The following is a 20,392-nucleotide window of genomic DNA, read 5'->3' as shown; positions in this document are numbered from 1 at the left end:
TTTTAGGAACGAGTCTTCACTGGAGATGAAATATAGATTCATTACCTCGAACCAGCAAGCAAACGCCAAAACATGGCCTGGAAGCATCCCGAACCTCACATCGAAGAGAAATTCAAGAATCAATCTCGTGCAGGGAAACTGATGCTCACAGCCTTTCGTGATTCACAAACACCAGTCTCGGAACAGTACCTAGAAAAGTGGTCATCAGTGAACAGCTAACGTTACACTGATAAGCCGTTAAACAATTTAAAATTTGCATTTCGCAATAAACTAAGAGACCCACTGTCGGAAGGCGTTCTTTTATTGCATGAAAATACACGTCCACATACCGCCGTCCACACTGCTCAAACTCTTCAGGGGCTGCGTTTCGAGATGTTTGAGCATCCTGCATACATTCCCGATTTCACGCCGTCGGACTACCATCTACATATGCTTTCAGGGGCCATCGGTTCAGTTCCGATCAACAAGGAAAGCAAGCGGTGCCTATGTGGCTTGCTGCGAAAAGATTGCCTCTACGTTGTTGTCTGTGGTCGACGTCGATGACCTTTCCTCCCGATCAGCATCACTCACATATGCGCGGTCTTGGAGAATTGTTCGCACCATTTCATTACGGCTGCACATTTGGTCTGTATACTTCCAGAATCTTCCAATACAATTTATAAGTTTTGCCCCAAGAACTGCACTATCCCGTGTACTTCAACTCTGGAATATGTTTCCAGTTGCCACGTCATTTCACTTGCACGCTCTGACGTACCTGTTATCCTCATCTCAGTAGAACTGTGTCTCCCGGAAATTAGGAACATGTGCTGTCTTCCGATAATCCCCCTCGCTTGTTTCGCAGTGGTCGTAGCTTGAAATGGCAAGTACAACTTACTTTTCAAGTCCTTAGGTACAAATATAGGCACATGGTGCAGTTTCGGCACCACGACAAATGGTTCATTAACAAATAACTGTACCACTTCTCTCTATTACACACAAAATACAAGTTAGTAGGGCTAGCACAGTCCAAGTACAAATACCACGACCTCAACGTTCGATTTCGCAAGTGACTACTTCATGCTTGAGCTCCTGTTTTGCTTAATGTTTATATCGTGTTAGCACCAATAATAATGATAAATGCATGTTGCGATAACATGCTCGTATTTCAGCGTTTTCCAACGTTTTCCAAAATTTCTGTTGGTAGCAATTACGTTTTGCACTCAGCTATCATAGCGTCGTTTTGTGTAGGCATTATCCTCATATTTCAAGTGTCCTGTCTAAAAAGGTATTGTGACTTCACAGAGAATATAACTTCGTAAACGTGCAGGTTGGAAGATTTCATCTTTCTCTAGTTTGCGTTAAGCTATTTCGTCTCTGTTTACCTCTAGTTTCAAATGGTTCAAAAGGCTCTGAGTACTACGCTATTTAACTTGTAAGGTCATCAGTCGCCTAGAACTGAAAACTAATTAAACCTAACCAACCTAAGGACATCACACATATCCATGTCCGAGGCAGGATTCGAACCTGCGACCGTAGCGGTCGCTCGGTTCCAGACTGTAGCGCCTAGAACCGGACGGCCACTCCGGCCGTCTTACCTCTAGTCTGTTGCTTTTTGGAATGCAATCTCATGCTCTTTACGGTATCCGTTTTCAGTACCTTGATACTTGACGTCATATCTCTGAACCATCTCATTCGGTGACATCGTTAACGTAAAATAGTTTTAAAAGAGAATCAGATGTACTCTTCGGCTGTCTTCACTTTATACATCTACATTTACATCCGTTTCATCAGTCTTCTGACTGGTTTGATGCGGCCCACCACGAATTCCTCTCTTATGCTAACCTCTTCGTCTCAGAGTAGCACTTGCAACCTACGTCCTCAATTATTTGCTGGATGTATTCCAATCTCTGTCTTCCTCTACAGTTTTTCCCCTCTACAGCTCCCTCTAGTATCGTGGAAGTCATTCCTCATGTCTTAACAGATTAACAGATGTCGTATCATCCTGTTCTCTCTCCTTACCAATGTTTTCCACATGTTCCTTTCCTCTCCGATTCTGCGCAGAACCTCCTCATTCCTTACATTATCAGTCTACCTAATTTTCAACATTCGTCTCAAATGCTTCGATTCTCTTCTGTTCCGGTTTTCCCACAGTCCATGTATCACTACCATACAATGCTGTACTCCAGACGTACACTCTCAGAAATTTCTTCCTCAAATTAAGGCCGATATTTGATATTAGTAGACTTCTCTTGGTCAGGAAAGCCCTTTTTGCAATTTCTAGTCTGCTTTTGATGTCCTCCTTGCTCCGTCCGTCATTGGTTACTCTACTGCCTAGGTAGCAGAATTCCTTAACTTCATCTACTTCGTGACCATCAAGCCTGATGTTAAGTTTCTCGCTGTTCTCATTTCTACTACTTCTCATTACCTTCGTCTTTCTTCGATTTACTCTCAGTTCATACTCTATACTCATTAGACTGTTCATTCCGTTCAGCAGAACATGTAATTCTTCTTCACTTCCACTCAAGATAGCAATGTCATCAGCGAATCGCATCATTGATATCCTTTCACCTTTAGTTTTAATTCCACTCCTGGACCTTTCTTTCATTTCCATCATTGCTTCCTCGATGTACAGATTGAACAGTAGGGGTAAAAGTCTAAATCCTTGTCTTACACCCTTTTTAATACGAGCGCTTGTTCTTGTTCGTCCACTCCAATTAGTCCCTCTTGGCTGCGTTACATATTTTATGTAATCCATCTCTCCCTATAGCTTACCTCTACTTTTCTCAGAATTTCGAACATCTTGCACCATTTTACACTTCGAACGCTTTTTCCAGATTGAAAAATCATGTGAACATGTCTTGATTTTCCTTTAGTCTTGCTTCCATTACTAACAGAAACGTCAGAATTACCTCTCTCGTGCTTTTACCTTTCCTAAAGACAAACTGGTCGTCATCTAGGACATCCTCAATTCTCTTTTCCATTCTTCTGTATATTGTTCTTGTCAGTAACTTGGGTACATGAGCTCTTAAGCTAATTGTGCGATAATTATCGGAGTTGTCAGTTCTTGCCGTCTTGGGATTGTATTATTGGTATTTTTCTGAAAGTCAGATGGTACGTCGCAAGACTCATACATTCTACACACCAACGTAAATAGTCGTTTTTTGCCACTTTCCCCAATGATTTTAGAAATTCTGATGGAATTTTATCCGTCGATTCCGCCATATTTGATCTTATGTCCTCCAAAGATCTTTTAAATTCTGATTTTAATCATGGATCCCCTCTCTCTTCTAAATCGACTCCTGTTTCTTCTTCTATCACATCAGACAAATCTTCCCCCTCATTGAGGCTTTCAATATATCCTTTCCACCTATCCGCTCTTTCCTCTGCATTTAACAGTGGAATTCCCGTTGCACTCTTAAAGTTAGAAACCTTGCTTTTAATTTCCGCAAAAGTTGTTTTGACTTTCCTGTATACTGAGTCAGTTCTTCCGACGATTGTTTCTTTTTCGATTTCTCCACGTTTTGCATGCAGCAATTTCGCCTTAGCTTCCCTGCACTTCCTATTTATTTCATTCTTCAGCGACTTGTATTTCTGTATTCCTGAGCTTACTGGAACATTTTTGTACTTCCTCCTTTTATCGATCAATTGAAATATTTCTTCTGTTACCCATGGTTTCTTCACTGTTTCCTTCCTTGTACCTATGTTTTCCTTCCCAACTTTTGTGATGGCCCTTTTTAGAAATGTCCATTCCTCTTCAACTGTACTGCCTACTGAGCTATTCCTTATTACTGTATCTATAGCCCAAGAGAACTTCAACCTATCTCGTCATTCCTTAGTCCTTCCGTATCCCACTTCTTTGGGTATTGATCCTTCCTGACTAACGTCTTAAACTACAGCGTACTCTTCATCACTACTATATTGTGACCTGAGTCTATATTTTGTCTTGGGTACACCATACAATCCAGTATCTGATTTCGGAATCTTTGTCTGACCATGATGTAATCTAACTGAAATCTTACCGTATCACCCGGCCTTTTCCATTTATACCTCCTTCTCTTGTGATTCTAGAACGGAGTATTAGGTATTACTAGCTGAAACTTGTTACAGGACTCAATTAGTCTTTCTCCTCTCTCATTCCTTGTCCCAAGCGCATATTCTCCTGTAACCTTTTCTTCTACTCCTTCCCCTACAACTGCATTCCAGTGCCCCATGACTATTAGATTTTCATCCTCCCTTACATACTGTATTACCCTTTCGATACCCTGATACACTTTCTCTATCTCATCATCTTCAGCTTGTGACGTCGTCATGTATACCTGAACTATCGTTGTCGATGTTGGTTTGCTGTCGATTCTGATAGTGACAAACTTGTCACTGAACCGTTCACAGTAACGCACTCTCCGCCTTACCTTCCTATTCATATCGAATCCTACTCCCGTTACATCATTTTCTGCTGCTGTTGATATTACCGTATACTCATCTGACCAGAAATCCTTGCCTTCTTTCCATTTCACTTCACTGACCCCCTACTATATCTAGATTGAGCCTTTGCTATTCCCTTTTCAAATCTTCTAGTTTCCCTACCACGCTCAAGCTTCTGACATTCCACGCCCCGACTCGTAGAACGTTATCCTTCCGTTGATCATTCAGTCTTTTTCTCATGGTAACCTCCCCCTTTGCAGTCAACTACCGGAGCTCCGAATGGGGGACTATTCCGGAATCTTTTGTCAATGGAGAGATTATCATGACACTTCAATTACAGGCCACATTCTCTTTGGATACACGTTACGTGTCTTTAATACGGCAGTTTCCATTGTCTTCTGCATCCGCATGCCGTTGATCATTGCTGATTCTTCCGCCTTTAGGGGCAGTTTCCCACCTCTATAACAATAGAGTGCCCTGAACCTCTATCTGCTCCTCCGCACTCTTTGACAGGGCCGTTGGCAGAATGAGGGTGACTTCTTATGCCGGAAGTCCGGCCGCCAATGCTGATTATTAATCAAAATTTAAGCAGCGGTGGGATTCGAACCAGGGACCAAAGACGATTTGATTATGAGTCAAAGACGGTACCCCCCCCCCCCCCCACCCCCTCCCGTTTTGCGTTTTGGTCGGTGTTGTTCGTTGTGTTTGGTATGGGCGGACGTCACAAGACATCAAGTTGATTGTTGATTCCTTTACTTATTATTTTTTTTAATTACGGAGATCAAACAGCCCTCTGACCGAACACGCTGAGCTAACGTGATGGCTGTTGAATTTGTTGGGGGCGGATGTCCGATTACACCCGTTCAGGTTGTTCGTTGATCCATTCACTCAGTTTTTTTGTATTATTACAGAGTGTAGCTAACCCTCTGACCGAACACGCTAAGCTACCATGCCGGCACCCCTAGACCATGGAATCTATTACAAAACACACAAGCTAAATTTCTAAAGGTTGTCACAGAAGTTATATTTCGCTTCTCTGGTCCGTCTTCAGGCCACGAGTGGCCTACCGGGACCATCCTACCGCCGTGTCATCCTCCGAGGAGGATGAGGATAGGAGGGGCGAGGGGTCAGCACACTGCCTCCCGGTCGTTATGATGGTGTTCTTGACCGAACCCGCTACTATTCGGTCGCGTAGCTCCTCAATTGACGTCGCGATGCTGAGTGCACCCTGAAAAATGGCAACAGCGCAAGGCGGCGGGATGGTCACCCGTCCAAGTGCCGGCCACGCCCAACAGCTCTTAGCTTCGGTTATTTCACAGGAACCGGTGTATCCACTGCGGCAAACGGTAATATCAACAGCAGCTGAAAATTTTGTAACAGAAGTACGATTCACCATGAATAGAAAGATAGGGTAGAGGTTGAAGTATTGTGAACAGTTCAGTGAGGAAGTTTTTCTTATCAGTGTACATATCAAATCAGTAACAGTACTTCAGGTATAAGTGCCGCAGGCAGAAGATGAAGAGACTGAGGAAGTATGTGAGGATATTGGACGATTAACTCAGTATTTAAGGAAACATGATACCTCATTAATCAGGGGGGGGGGGGGGGGGTTGGATTGCGGTAACAGGGGAAGAAACAAGAAAAAGTCTTGTGGGAATAAGGTTTTGGTAGCAGGAATGAAGAGCAAAGAGACTAATTGATTTCAGCAGTAGATGTCAGGTATTAACAAAGAACATACTGTTGAAACATCACAAGTGGAGGTGGAATACTTGGAGAAGGCCTGGAATTACCGGAAGAGTCCAGCTGGATTATAATATGGTGAGACAGAGATTCCGGAACGAATATTGGATTATAACGCATAACCAAGAGTCGATATAATTACAAATCACTACGTATTAATACTGAAAAGTACAATGAAGTTTAAGAGAATAGTCCGGAATTATCAATGGAGAAAAAGATGGGATACTAGTATTGAGGAATGTTAAAATGTTTTTGATGTTCTCTAAGGCAGTATATATTGCAATAATGAATACAACAGAGGGAGTTGAAGAGGAATGGGCGACTCTCAAAAGGGGTAATCACAGAATTTGGATATACAAATATACACTCTAAGACAAAAGAAATGATGCACGACCAAGGAATTACCCGAATGGGACAGAAATCGATATATACAATCTACATGTACAGACAAGAAAATGATAACAATTTCAGAAAAATTGGATGATTTAGTCAAGAGAAAGAGCATCACAAACTGAGTAAGTCAATAATGCGTTGGTCATCTCTGGCTCTTATGCAAACAGTTATCCGGTTTGGCATTGATTGAAATCGTGCTAAATTCTAACCAGTTGGCAGCTTTAGATTGTCAAAATCCCGAGCTGATTGGAGGTCCCTGGCCATAATTCTCCAAACGTTCTCAAAGGGGAGAGATCTGGCGACCTTGCTGGCCAAGATAGGGTTTGGCAAGCACGGAGACAAACAGTAGAAACTTTCGACCTGTGCAGGTGGGCACTATCTTGCTGAAATGTAAGCCCGGGATGGCGTGCCGAGAAGGGCAACAAAACGCGGCATAGAATGCCGCCGTTATACGACTGCACTGTATGGGTGCCTCAGATGGCAACCAAAGGAGTCCTGCTATGAAAAGAAACGGCACCGCAGACCGTCGCTCCTGGATTCCTGGTCGTATGGCTGGCGACAGCGAAGTTGCCATCCCACCGCTGTTCGGGCCACCTCTACACACGTCTTCGGCCTGTAGTCTCATTGACTGGAGGAGAATTATTTTCAGTAATGAGTCCCGTTTCGAACTGAGCCCCGATGACCAGTGAAGACTATCGATTTTCGTCCCATTCGGATAATTCCATAGTGGCGCGTTTTCCTTACCTTCCTTTTGAGTGTAGGTACGAGGAAGGTAACTACGAAGAAGTCTTTGATAACAGAAGGCTAATCTAGCTACTGACCTTTATCATGTGCAGAAAATAAGTTTTTTGGTCCGGTAGGATTACCAGAAAGCTTCCATCAATCTGCCAGGGGAAATATAAACCATATTACTATAAATATTACTCGGGCTTTACCCCAGCATGTGTAAATTAATTTTCAAATACATATAGGTGAAATACACCATTTCAGTATCTTATGATAGACTAACAATAATTTTCTTCTTCAGTCCGTGTATAATAATTAAACCCACTAGACGATTTTCGGCAACATATTGCTTTCATCATGAGCTTTTCTATAGCTACATTATCGCGCCACGCCATTGTGACGCGAAAGAGTACCATGTACATTAAAGGCATTAATGTGAGACAAAAATAATATATCATACTAGTATCATACTGGAAGTCGTCGCTGTACTTTCATTGAAAATAGTGGCGGAAATACTTAAAGTTCCAGTTTATCAGAAGGATTTAGCACAAGCGTATATGTCACAAAAATCTGGCCGGTAATTACTATACGGTGCGATGATAAAGAACTCTGCGTCTCGAAATTTCCACCCATTGCTGGGTAAATGCCGAGGATGAAAACATAGTGAGCGTTACAGCGATATCGACCAAGGACGAATTTTCCTGGAAGGTATCGGGGAAAATACAAGTCCCTCGGCACTGAGCTTTCTTTCCGTGTTAACGTAATTGTCGCCGATCATATTTTGAACAGATTTTGTGTTTGTGTCACTGCTCAGCGTGAAGGTAACTTCGAGCCTGACAAGCACACATGATCCAATGTTTTCCGTAAGTTACACTTGCACAAGCATCATTTTGTGCTTCAGAATATGTGGAGCTTGGGCAAAGACGATTTGTTTGTTTCGGCCGGCTTCGTCTTTGTGATACTGGAAAAAAAGGGAAGGAAATGTGACATGAGAGATAAAGAATAGTTAATGAAAAGATAAACGTAGTCTCATGTAAACCCATACGATTGGCATAATTATTTCAGGTTGAATACAGAAGCACATTTGAATCTCTTATTGCTCGCGACAACTTCGACTGAAATCAGTGTGCATTAGTAGAGAAACTATAACGCCACGCGGAAGACGGATAGTAATGCTGCAGTTTCTCGCGTGCTGTAAGGGTTTATGAATAATGTGAGAGAGTTGATTCACGTATTTTATCTCTTTGTACGCCGCATTAATTAATACCTTCGACATCTTGTTCCTCTTATCGTTGGTTCTGTCAGAATTTATCTTTTTAACAATGACTTGTCAGTGGCAGTGTAAGCTGTTTTGCATAAAGCTCTACTAAAATTTTCCAGCAACGCTTGACCGATATGTTTCATGTCGCTCGGCTTAGTGAGGCTACGAAAAACGCTTCACAACTGGAGGTTGCTAATACTGGTCTCCATTTTTTGGTACACGCACTCAGACTGTTCACACGCAGCGAGTCGAGAGCTGACAAGACCATCTTTGGTGGGTGTGATTGATCCTGTGCGTAGTTGGACAAGGAAGCAGCAAGTGAAAGAGTGATTGCAGATGTTCGGGACAAGGAAAGCGTACTGGTTGCGTTTCCTTTTTCATATTTATGTGAAAAGTGCAGCCAGATAAACACAGTAACAAGATGAGAATTATTAAAATCTTTACAAATTATTATCACTTTTTCTTTGTGTAAACTCACTTCTTGCTCTCCCCCTCCCGCTCTCCCCCTTCCCACTGCAAACTGCGTGCTTGTAACGAAATTGATCGGTGGAGAGGCAAGACAGCAAGCACTAGATCATTAAACCTTAAGTTTGTGATTTATGTGGTGCAAAACCACAGCACCGGTAGAACAATTCACGGGTGAGCTAGGAACTTTACCTATAAGCTAGGACAAAAATACACGTCAGTAATAGTGTAACCAATTTGCGTCTACAGTGACCACTACAAGAAATTAAAAAAAATACTCGGAAAAAAAGAACGATCAGTTGTGTTGTGAAGTGGTTTGCATAAAAAAGTAAAACACATTAGAGAAACACTCGATGCCCCTTTAAATAATGGTCGAAATCGTATACAGCAACTGACATGCCCATACGTTAGTGACGTAAAGACACAACTGAGTGGAATTCCTCCTAACATCCTCCAGCACTCTCTAAAATTATAAGAGTCTGCGTTAAACATTGAACTTCAAATTCTCATTAGCCAACTCATTTACTATACATGATTTCGAGCACCAAAAATGTTCAAATGTGTGTGAAATCTTATGGGACTTAACTACTAACGTCATCAGTCCCCGAGCTTACACACTACTTAACCTAAATTATCCTAAGGACAAACACACACACCCATGCCCGAGGGAGGACTCGAACCTCCGCCGGGGCCAGCCGCACAGTCCATGACTGCAGCGCCCTAGACCGCTCGGATAATGCCGCGCGGCCTCGAGTACCAAGAAAAAGCTCTTATGTGTCAACTTATGTTGTGATTTAATATTTTTTGACATTTCATTTAAATAGCTAGCAGCACCTGTTTGTGAGCTATTTCAGTTTTTCCTCAAATCGCTAAGCAAGTTTTTGTTAATTACTCTTATTACTTTCAAACTATTACCTTTTCTGAAACTTCCTGGCAGATTAAAACTGTGTGCCGGACCGAGACTCGAACTCGGGACCTTTGCCTTTCGCGGGCAAGTGCTCTACCGACTGAGAGCACTTGCCTGCGAAAGGCAAAGGTCCCGAGTTCGAGTCTCGGTCCGGCACACAGTTTTAATCTGCCAGGAAGTTTCATATCAGTGCACACTCCGCTGCAGAGTGAAAATTTCATTCTAAATTATCTTGTTTGTTTTTTTACAAAGGTAGACCTCGAGGTGGTCAGTTTAATAACTTATTTCTCGATTTTCCAATCTTCGTTTGGCTATAAAAATTCAAACACTATCCTTCAGATCACTAATATTTTTTTTCTTTATTACCCTGAACACTTTCGAAGAATTAAACCTTTTTCTGCAAAACTATGACCTACGGTGGTTAATTTGATACACTATTTGTCCATTTCTTCTGGCTATGAAAATTCGGACAAAAATCCATTGATTAATTTCTAGGAAGTCTTTTTCTCGCTCCGCTCAAACATTTGCCCAATAAGATTTTTTTCTTTTTTTAAAAGAAAATAGACCTATATGGAGTTCCTCCACCGGTTACAACTTTGGTACGCTTGCAGGAATGAAAATGACTCCAGCGTCAAGCTACTTGGAAAACGCAAATTCTTGAGCGAAATTATGCTACCAGACGGTCAAGTACGCGTGCACCAAGTGCTCGTCACGTGTGTTAATGTGTAGCTAACAGCCGGCTGTTGTTTTCGAAAGCGTACCACCTGGGTAGTGGTACCGGGGGCAGCCCCTGCGCGACGTGACGTCACTGTGGTCAAGAGCCGCCCTCTGTCGCCGTCACGAAGCGCTCCGCCAATGGCAGCTCCGTGCGGGCCCGGCGAGAAGCCTTCATGGTAGTCGACGGCGACGCCGGGGCGCTATTGTAGCGGTAGTAGCGGACGCGTGCTGATCTGTCGAGGACGCGCGCTCCTGCGGGCCTCCACGGCAGACGACGCTGTCTCTGCAGCATTCAGCCGACATGTTCGTGACACAGCGATCGAGACGACAGTGTTAGGTATCCACCAAACGCCCCCATCGCGACAGTCATTCCCCACAGACTAGCTGATTCGACAGATCTCTGAACAGCCACTGCTATGGAGTCTGTGACACTGGCGGCGTGCGGCGCGCCGGAGGGCATCAGGACCGAAGTGTTGCTCCAGGCAACCGCTGCGGACCCGGGGAACGAAGAGCTGGGGGTGGCGACCTCCGTGCACGGGCCGTCGAACGAGGTGACGACAGAATCGGGCGAAGACCTGACCCCGGAAACCATCCGCGCCGCCGAAGAGCGCTTGGACAAACTTTCATTACGTAGCGTTTCTTTACCGGCGGCCCCAGTCCTCGTGTTCACAATCGACGGCCCTATCAAACGTTTCGTCGAGGTACCTGACGACAGCCCTCCGCGGAAGTTTGACAGACAGGACAGTGGTGGAGATGAGCCACTCAACTTGAAGATGTGGATGGTGAAGAATATGGCGGCGCTGGGCTTGGCATTTATGGTCCATTACATAGCGATGAAGGGTGCCAATAACCTGCAGAGCTCTGTCAACGCGGAGGGGGGTCTGGGCACCTCGGCGCTCACTGCTTACTACTCCGCATTTATTTTCTCCAACGCCTTCTTGCCCGTCATTATCATAAGGTATGTTCTCTTCATAGTTAATATCTTTCTCAATTCTATCTATATAAATAGTAAAAATTATACCCGAATATGTATGTATGAAACTTCCTGGCAGATTGTGTCATATAACTGCACATAATAACCAGGTAATTTGTCTCTTTGGAGGTGCGCAGTTCAATCGCTTCATATTTAAGAGTATGTTTCTGTGTCTAATTGCTGACTGCTCTATTTTACTGCACAAAATCTGAATGTCTGCCCTTTTGGCAATCACTTGTTGAAAATTATGAACATGTATATACAAATCATGCGGAGCAAGTAAATCGTAAACAGCCGGTCACATAAATGTTTGTAACTCATGCCGCGAAAACAAATAGTATCTTTACACGACGGTAATGATGTAAAAGTTTAAAATATAGTTCGTAATTTTCTGCTATAAAGTTTATATAATGTGCTTTAAATTCATTAAAATTGCCGGCCGTGGTGGCCGAAGGGTTCTAGATGCTTCAGTCTGGAACCGCGCGGCCGCTATGGTGGCAGGTTCGAATCCTGCCTCGGGCATGTGTGTGTGTGTGTGTGTGTGTGTGTGTGTGTGTGTGTGTGTGTGTGTGTGTGTGTGTGATGTCCTTAGGTTAGTTAGGTTTAAGTAGTTCTAAGTTCTAGGGGACTGATGACCACAGATGTTAAGTCCCATAGTGCTCAGAGCCATTTGAACCATTAAAATTGCAGGATCCTGCGAGGATTAGAGACAGTTTGCATTTTGGTACCGTTTTGTCGTTTCAACACTAACATTTTCATAACTTATAACCAGTATGCTGAAGTAGTGCCGTTCAGAAACTTTATTATACACGTCTTAATCGGTGGTAGACAATAGTCATTACTAAATTTCCTTCATAGGGTTTAATGAGACCTGGTTTCAAAATTGTCCCGTCTCATAGTAACGTTTTTACTCAGTGTTTTTACTGTTCAGTGTCTTCTTGTTTTAACTTAAACATAGATTAATCGCACGTACGTATTACTGCTTGTAGAAATCTAACATCACTCCATTGTTTATCGTGGATAAGTAGTTGGCACAACGGCAATGCCGCTGGCTTTTGTAATTTTGGCTGCTTCTGTAACTTTGTTTACACTCGCTGAAGAGGTGAAACAGCATTTGTTGCTGTTATTGACATGACAGCTAGCTGTCGATGTTAACCGTGGCGGCAAGAGCAAAAACTCAAGTTGCTCGTTCGTTATCTTAGCCGTCCACCGTAACTATACATGTCTTGACTTACCGATGTCAAGTTCTCTGCTAAAATCATGACATGAGATCGCAGTGTTAACTTCTCACAGTTTGATACGTTATTGCCAAATCGGTATAGCAGCCCGAATATAGTGGCTTCGTAAATGGGTGTCACCCTTTTTTTCTGTTGTACCTACCTATGTAACTCGTATGGTGTCATGATAAAAGGTTGCGAAATTGCAATGAAATAGCACGCGGAAAAAACTACTCGAAACTTCCAATATGTGGTGTCATAGCGTTGTTCGTGAGATAAGCGTAGGTTCAGATTACCAAGCACACACACAAGTAATGCATGTACCGGACCAACCTTCTTTCGAATTATTTCACTTTAGTTGAAGTCCGATGCTGTTTCGCCTCTCATAGTGTGTGGAATAGCTTTTTCGTGGTTTTCCCAAGGAACTCAGTAATTTTGTGGGAAATGAGTATTTCATTACCCTGGAAAATTCTTCTTGCAACATATCTCGTCTACTTCCGTTTCCCTTTCTGTGTCTGCATTTACTTTGTATAGCTATGAGTTCCTTATAGCCTTCCTTCTTTTCCTTAGTACAGGTTTGCCGTCTGGCCTTTACATTCATACAGCTCCTTCTCTTTTCTCCAAAGGTCTCTATAATTTTCCAGTAGGCGGTATCTGTCTTTCAACTCTTTTCTATAGCCATGAATTTGTCGTATAGCCATTCCTGCTTAGCCATTTTGCACCTCCTACCATATATATATATATATATATATATATATATATATATATATATATATACTTTCGTCGCTTCATTTCTTGCACATTTGTACTTTCGTCAGTTAATGCATTATCCTGTGTGTTATCAAAGGATTTCTATTGGGCTTTGTCTCTTTGTCGACTTGATCCTTGGGCTGTTTCATCTCTACCCATTTGATTACATTTCTTTCCTCAATTTCAGGCAATCGTTGTCTAACACTAGCTTTGAAACTATCATCCCCTGGTTCTTTCAGTTTATCCACGTCTTACCTCACTTTGCTACGCTGCTAAAATTTCTTCAGCTTTTAGCTACAGATCATAGCGAATATTCAATCCAGATCGGCCCCCTGAAAATGTTTCGCAGATTAAAATCTGGTTTCGAAATCTTTTTTATAATCTGAAACCTGTAGTTGTGATCCACATGTACAACTTTTTGTAACTACTCCTTCTCTGTATGTATATACCCTCATGAAGTTGGTTGTAAATAACCCACTACAGTTAAAAAGTAATGATGTGCATAATTAGAATACCTTGAGAAAAAATGGCATTTATAACACACTAAATTGTTTTAGCACAATTGTTACAATTTTTTGTCATTTTCCCAATTACGTAGTGTCAGACAGCAAAGTTCAGTTTGAAAACAAGGAGCTAGTTTTTTCTTTGTCTCTGTTCCGTAGAATTTCTATTTTTATAACGTATAAAAGGGTGGTGGGTAGGAATTACTAATTTACATAGCTATTTAAAATGTAGAAAATCAAAAATACACTTTTAAATTATCAGCATGTAGCCATATTTACATGAAGTTATTTATCAACCTCGAGATTGATTTGAACGCTACTGTTTGATTTAGGCGGAAGTTCTGTTGGAGGTGATGTGCCGTTACCTTCCTCCGACCTTCGAACTGACTTACTCAGCCAGTTATAGGAGGACGCACAGTTTATTGTGGCCTCCGAACCACGATGCAAGTCGATATTTTTTCAGTTTAACTAACACTGTCTGGAGTGAAAGAAATGACATTAAAAGCCTAGGAATAACCAGGCATTAAACCCATGACCCAAGTATTTGAAGCCTGGTATTTTACCGCTGAGCCACCGGCACACATTTACAGACGACCGTATAATATCGATGTAAAGTGACTCGTTTCACATCATTACAATCAATAAAATGATCCATGGAAAATGAAATTAAAAGGATTCTGAAACAAATTACTGACTAAATTACACACTATGCAGAATTCGACCAGCTTTCTTCCCTTTTCACTCACAGTACTTTTCCTTATCTTCCTTCTCCAAATCTCGAATTACAGTCGTTCATCGCAATTAAATTTTCGTCTCTCTTAACTGATGGAATAATTTCGTTCATCTCCTCATATATTATTTCAGTCTCTCATGTGCGGAGCTACTGTAGTTGACGTATAAACTCCTTCCTCTTGATGGCTATTGACTTCATGTCTATTCTGCTTACATAATGCTTTAGCTGTGCTGTACTTAGCTTGGCCGCATTTCCATTTTCTTATTCACAATTAGACTGATTCCTACGTTACCCCGTTTCATTTTGTTATTGTAATTCATTAATTCTGGGTTTCTTGACGTTCTGATAAAATAATGAAATAATAAGCAACTAGGTGCATAAAAGAAATTTCTTTACCGGTTTCGTGCACTTAGTGCCCTTCTTCAGAAGATTATACATATCGCATTGTTCGCGAGTGTCAACAATTAACTGCATACAGCAAAATGCTATAAGCACTAAATTATTGACGCTCGCAAATAATGGAATAGTTACAACCTCCTGAAGAGGAGATAGGTGCCCGAAACTGATAAAGAAATTAAATTTCTTTTATGCAGCTAGTTACTTACTGTTTCATTATGACTACAGTTGCTCAGGCTGGATAAAATACTATTCTCTAGCTGAAGCTAGCAGCTTGAAGTAATTATAACACGAAATACTCGCTAGGTTGGAAAGGCTTTTTTGAAAGCATTTGGTGCTGAAATTCATATATATCGAGGAAGACTTTAACATTGAATCTTATGAAGACTGGTGAAGTGCATGAGAGAGAAGAGGCCGTAGCTCTTTACGTTCCTCCTGCTAATCACATATTGTATGCTGCAATATAAATGTGAGCTGTTAATAAGAGATGTCGGAGGAAAGTAGAGCATGAAATTCACGAGTGAACTCTGCAGCTCGTGATATTTCAGGTATTAACTCCTCCGTAATGTCAAATGATAAATCTGACCATCAACAGCGAATATGTCTGCATCATCAGATGAAGACGACTGTCAGTTCTAGAAACAGTCCGCAGAAAAATTAATGTTCTTTTAAATTGGAAGTCCGGAAGTTCAGCCTGTAAAATTATTTTCCTATCATTTTCCTTAACCATCAAAGGAAACCATCAGCAGTCAACTATTTGACATGTGTGAAACGCTACCTTACTCGGTGACTGGGGACGGATGAAGCATTAATCTTCGAAACGATCTGACATGACAGCTTTCTGCCTTTAAGATAATGACCAGCAGCTGTTCTCTCATCCAACGAATTACCTACAGTACTGATAATTCAGGCGGTTGATTTTTTATTTTAGTTTCATTTATTGATTGGTCCAGGGATCATCTCACAGTGAGATGGGATTTATAATACAATAATACAGGTGATAATAGTGGCCTTGCATACTGAAACGTCCCAATATTTGCATGAAATGATTTAGGGAAACCTAAATCGGATGCCATCCTCTCGAGTGTGAGAGTTTCTTTAACAGCTGCAATGTATCATTTGGTTGTTCCCTATTGTACAATGTGGCAATGTGCTTTCGATTACAGACTATTTGCACAGGTTAACTTAAAGCAAATATAAAGGTTCCGCGCTGCATCACAACGCACACAATGGACGCCCACTGGTGACTCCAACAAACTTCTTGATGTCCCCTCCTGCATTCCGTATTGTCTGATCGGAAAACTGGCTCCAGGCCCATAAACATGAATGCAACTATGGCCCATGCATGTCTCCACCTCCTTTCTCCAGTTCGTCTGGAAAAATGAGCGTGCACCCCCCCTCCCCCTCTTCCAAGATTAGTGAGATGTATATATCAGGAGGCTTATAGAACATTAAAGTTGCGAATTTAACATCGATTTTGGGTGTACCATCAGTATTTTAACAGTTGAGTTTATGATACTGAGAATGGAAATAAATGCACAGGTATAGAAACAGTAAAGGTACAGCATCCTACTCGATGCTGCAAGCGCGTTTCACGTTGAGACATCCGTGAAGCTTTCTCAGGAGGCCTGATGACTGGATGGTACATTATCTTAATGAAATGAAATGTCAGCGTGTCTTCAAAGTAACAGTAGATGACTTTCTGGTATTCTCCCAAGCCATTACGGATAATGCCAGAGGAAAAAATGCTACTTTATCGCTGTTCACTTGGAACACTGGGTAAAACCTGCTCTGGTGGTTATTTTACCTTCAGACGTGCTGAGCTTGTGACTGTTAGTAACGACTATTTAGCGGACACTACTTCGTGTCCTCTAAATGTGTACAGGATGTAGAAGCTGATCATCTTGTGTGTCCGACGAAAGGAAAAAGTCGGTTCGGTTTGTGAATTTTTTGCACTGTAAATACCTATATAAAATTAATCTTACAGAGTGCGATTCTGTGAGCTAACTTTTGATCTCATTTCGAATTGTCAACCACCACTAAAGCTAGAAATACGGACCGCTTTCTTCGGCGAAGAATTCATTAAAATAGTACCAACTGTATAAAATACATTGGATACTGGTTACAGAAAAATATTGGGCAAGTACAAGAAATCTAACGGACATTGCTGAAACACAAGAGTACATACATTACAGATTGGTGTACAGGATGAACACTGATTGGTCAATGGGATGCGGCATTAGACATTAAAAAGTACTTAAGCTGAATGTCAAATGCCTTTCCGCCTTGCGCAGGTCTCCAGCGGTCTGCAGCTCTGGTGTACCGCTGTAGTTAAGAGTATGTTGTCTTTGTTACTCGTAGAAAAGGGACATTATCAATAACTTCCACTCTAAATTTGATACACACATACGGTCTGATACAAAGATACTCGGTAGTTTTCTCGCCCGTCACTCACTGTATCAGCGACAGCCTAGGAAGTTTCCCTAATACAGAGTTCAAGAAACAAGAAGCCTTACGGTCCACCTACTTGTGCTAAACCATGCTGAGCTAGAAAGTAATCATTGCGCCATGACGTAAAATTGAAAATTGCTTGAGTTCCTTTATCAGATCATTTTAATCACGATGACAGTACAGTGAGGTACGTTACTGCATATATGCATAAATGTATATTACCAGATTTCCAAATAGAGAATTCCAGAATCGTCAGTCGAGACTGTCCGATAGCATTGAAACTGAGCACAAATTCAGTATACGACCGTGAGACACTTACGAACTGAAATCTCCGTCTCCCTCCCCCTCGTAGACATTCTGACACGCTAATCATGTAATAGATGGTGTCCTAAAAACTTTTCATGATGCCTTTTCCTTCGCAATAAATTATGTTCTGCTGCGAAGTCTTGTTCTCATAAAATCATGCTGGCGCATTTTTTCTTCTGTATCGTCGGAACAGACTAGTATGTCAGCTTTCGAACTTATCTGTACGGAAAATAACTATCGTTTTTCCTTATCTCCGAGCCGGCCGGTGTGGCCGAGCGGTTCTAGGCGCTACAGTCTGGAACCGCGTGACCGCTACGGTCGCGGGTTCGAATCCTGCCTCGGTCGTGGATGTGTGTGATGTCCTTAGGTTAGTTAGGTTTAAGTAGTTCTAAGTTCTAGGGGACTGATGACCTCAGCAGCTAAATCCCATAGTGCTCAATAATTTGAGCCTTCTCCGAACAGCTGTATTTCAATCCACCAACGACAGTCGCTTAGAAAGCCATAAGTTTCATGCTCAGGCACATCATGCAGGAATATATTTACTAAATTTTTGCTAGTGGAGAAGTGTTTCGAGTGGAACAGGGAATTGTATCTATGATTTATAGATCTAGAAAAGGCATATGACCGGGTTCCTAGAAGGAAGTTAGTGTCTGTTCTACGTGATTATGGAATAGGAGGCAAACTCTTGCAAGCAATTAAAGGTCTTGACATAGTCAGGCAGCAGTAAGAGTTGACGGTAAATTGAATTAATGGTTCAGAGTAGTTTCAGGGGTAAGACATGGCTGCTACCTGTCTCCACTGTTGTTCATATTATTTATGGATCATATGTTGAAAACAATAAACTGGCTGGGTGAGATTAAGATATGTGAACACAAAATAAGCAGTCTCGCATATGCGGATGACTTAGTTGTGATGGCAGATTCGATTGAAAGTTTGCAAAGTAATATTTCAGAGCTAGATCATAGATGTAAGGACTATGGTATGAAGATTAACATCTCCAAAACGAAAGAGATATAAACGGATTGAGTGCCAAATAGGAGGAACAAAGTCAGAACAGGTGGACGGTTTCGAGTACTTGGGATGCATATTCTCACAGGATGGCAACATAGTGAAAGAACTGGAAGCGAGGTGTAGCAAAGCTAATGCAGTGAGCGCTCAGCTACGATCTACTCGCTTCTGCAAGAAGGAAGTCAGTACCAAGATTAAGTTGTCTGTGCACCGTTCAATCTTTCGACCAACTTTGTTGTATGGGAGCGAAAGCTGGGTGGATTCAGGTTACCTTATCAATAAGGTTGAGGTTACGGATATGAAAGTAGCTAGGATGATTGCAGGTACTAGTAGATGGGAACAATGACAGGAGGGTGTCCACAATGAGTAAATCAAAGAAAAACTGGGAATGAAGTCTATAGATGTAGCAGTCAGGGCGAACGGGCTTAGTGGTGGGGGCATGTTACACGCGTGGGAGAAGCAAGGTTACCCAAGAGACTCATGGGTTCAGCAGTAGAGGGTAGGAGGAGCCGGGGCAGACCAAGGAGAAGGTACCTGGATTCGGTTAAGAATGATTTTGAAGTAATAGGTTTAACATCAGAAGAGGCACCAATGTTAGCACTGAATAGGGGATCATGGAGGAATTTTATAAGGGGGGCTACACTCCAGACTGAACGCTGAAAGGCATAATCAGTCTTAAATGATGATGATGATGATGATGATGAACTTCCCCTTTTATATTGATTGATTGATAATGATCGATGCTCAAGCTCCGGATAGTTCGCGGTAGAATGTTTGCTTGGAAAGTAACAAAAAAGAGTTGTCTCGCTGCACTGTATTTACACCGAGTGCCTGTTAGTTGTACTGGCTTACTCAGATGAATATTTGCTCCCCGACTTGTATGAGCCTAGCTGCACGCTGCACATAAGTGCATACAGACTGAGATTATTGCCCTAATCACGCTTATAGTCTATATATATATATATATATAATCTCCAGAGTTTATCTTGAAAGTTTACAATACGCGTGGGCTATATATTCTGCATCAGTACGACAACTTGCTAGAGCGCCAAAGAGTATTTATGAATGGTGTGCTCTGATGATAAACTATGTTGCCGCACAGATAAATGTTTCATGACCACGTAATATTAAATAGATTGAAAGAAATGTCACACTGTAAATTGACTTTATGTTGGTTTATTCTAGTCTATGCACATCCTATCATGGTCTTAAAGACGTAACCTTTCTTTCAGATGGGTGGAATTAGTTAGGCAAATTCAGCCAGAGAGTTTACAGCAAGATCCAGATCACGCTATTGACTTTAACATAGTTTAGGTATATTCCTCACAGTTTACACTTCTTATCAGTTGAACTAATACTTGTCTATCGCATTGGGTCTAAGTTGTCTCTCGTTGATAATAATCAAATTAAGACATTATATTCGGTTATTTTCCTAGCTTGAGTTA

At 41.8% G+C, this 20,392-nt stretch overlaps 1 protein-coding gene across 1 annotated transcript in view; it reads left to right on the top strand.

The window, feature by feature from the left end:
• The first annotated feature begins 11,026 nt into the window (after positions 1 to 11,026).
• LOC124788691 (UNC93-like protein) overlaps positions 11,027 to 20,392 on the top strand; it is a 95,044-nt gene continuing 85,678 nt past the window's right edge. Inside the window, exon 1 of the mRNA XM_047255971.1 lies at positions 11,027 to 11,568. Within this exon, the coding sequence (XP_047111927.1) occupies positions 11,027 to 11,568 (542 nt within the window). The remainder of the gene's footprint in view (positions 11,569 to 20,392) is intronic.

Source organism: Schistocerca piceifrons, chromosome 3 (genome assembly GCF_021461385.2).
Source record: "Schistocerca piceifrons isolate TAMUIC-IGC-003096 chromosome 3, iqSchPice1.1, whole genome shotgun sequence".
In the NCBI taxonomy this organism is placed as follows: domain Eukaryota; kingdom Metazoa; phylum Arthropoda; class Insecta; order Orthoptera; family Acrididae; genus Schistocerca; species Schistocerca piceifrons.
The sequence above is the reverse complement of the archived record's forward strand: the minus strand, read 5'-3'. Positions and strand labels throughout refer to the sequence as shown.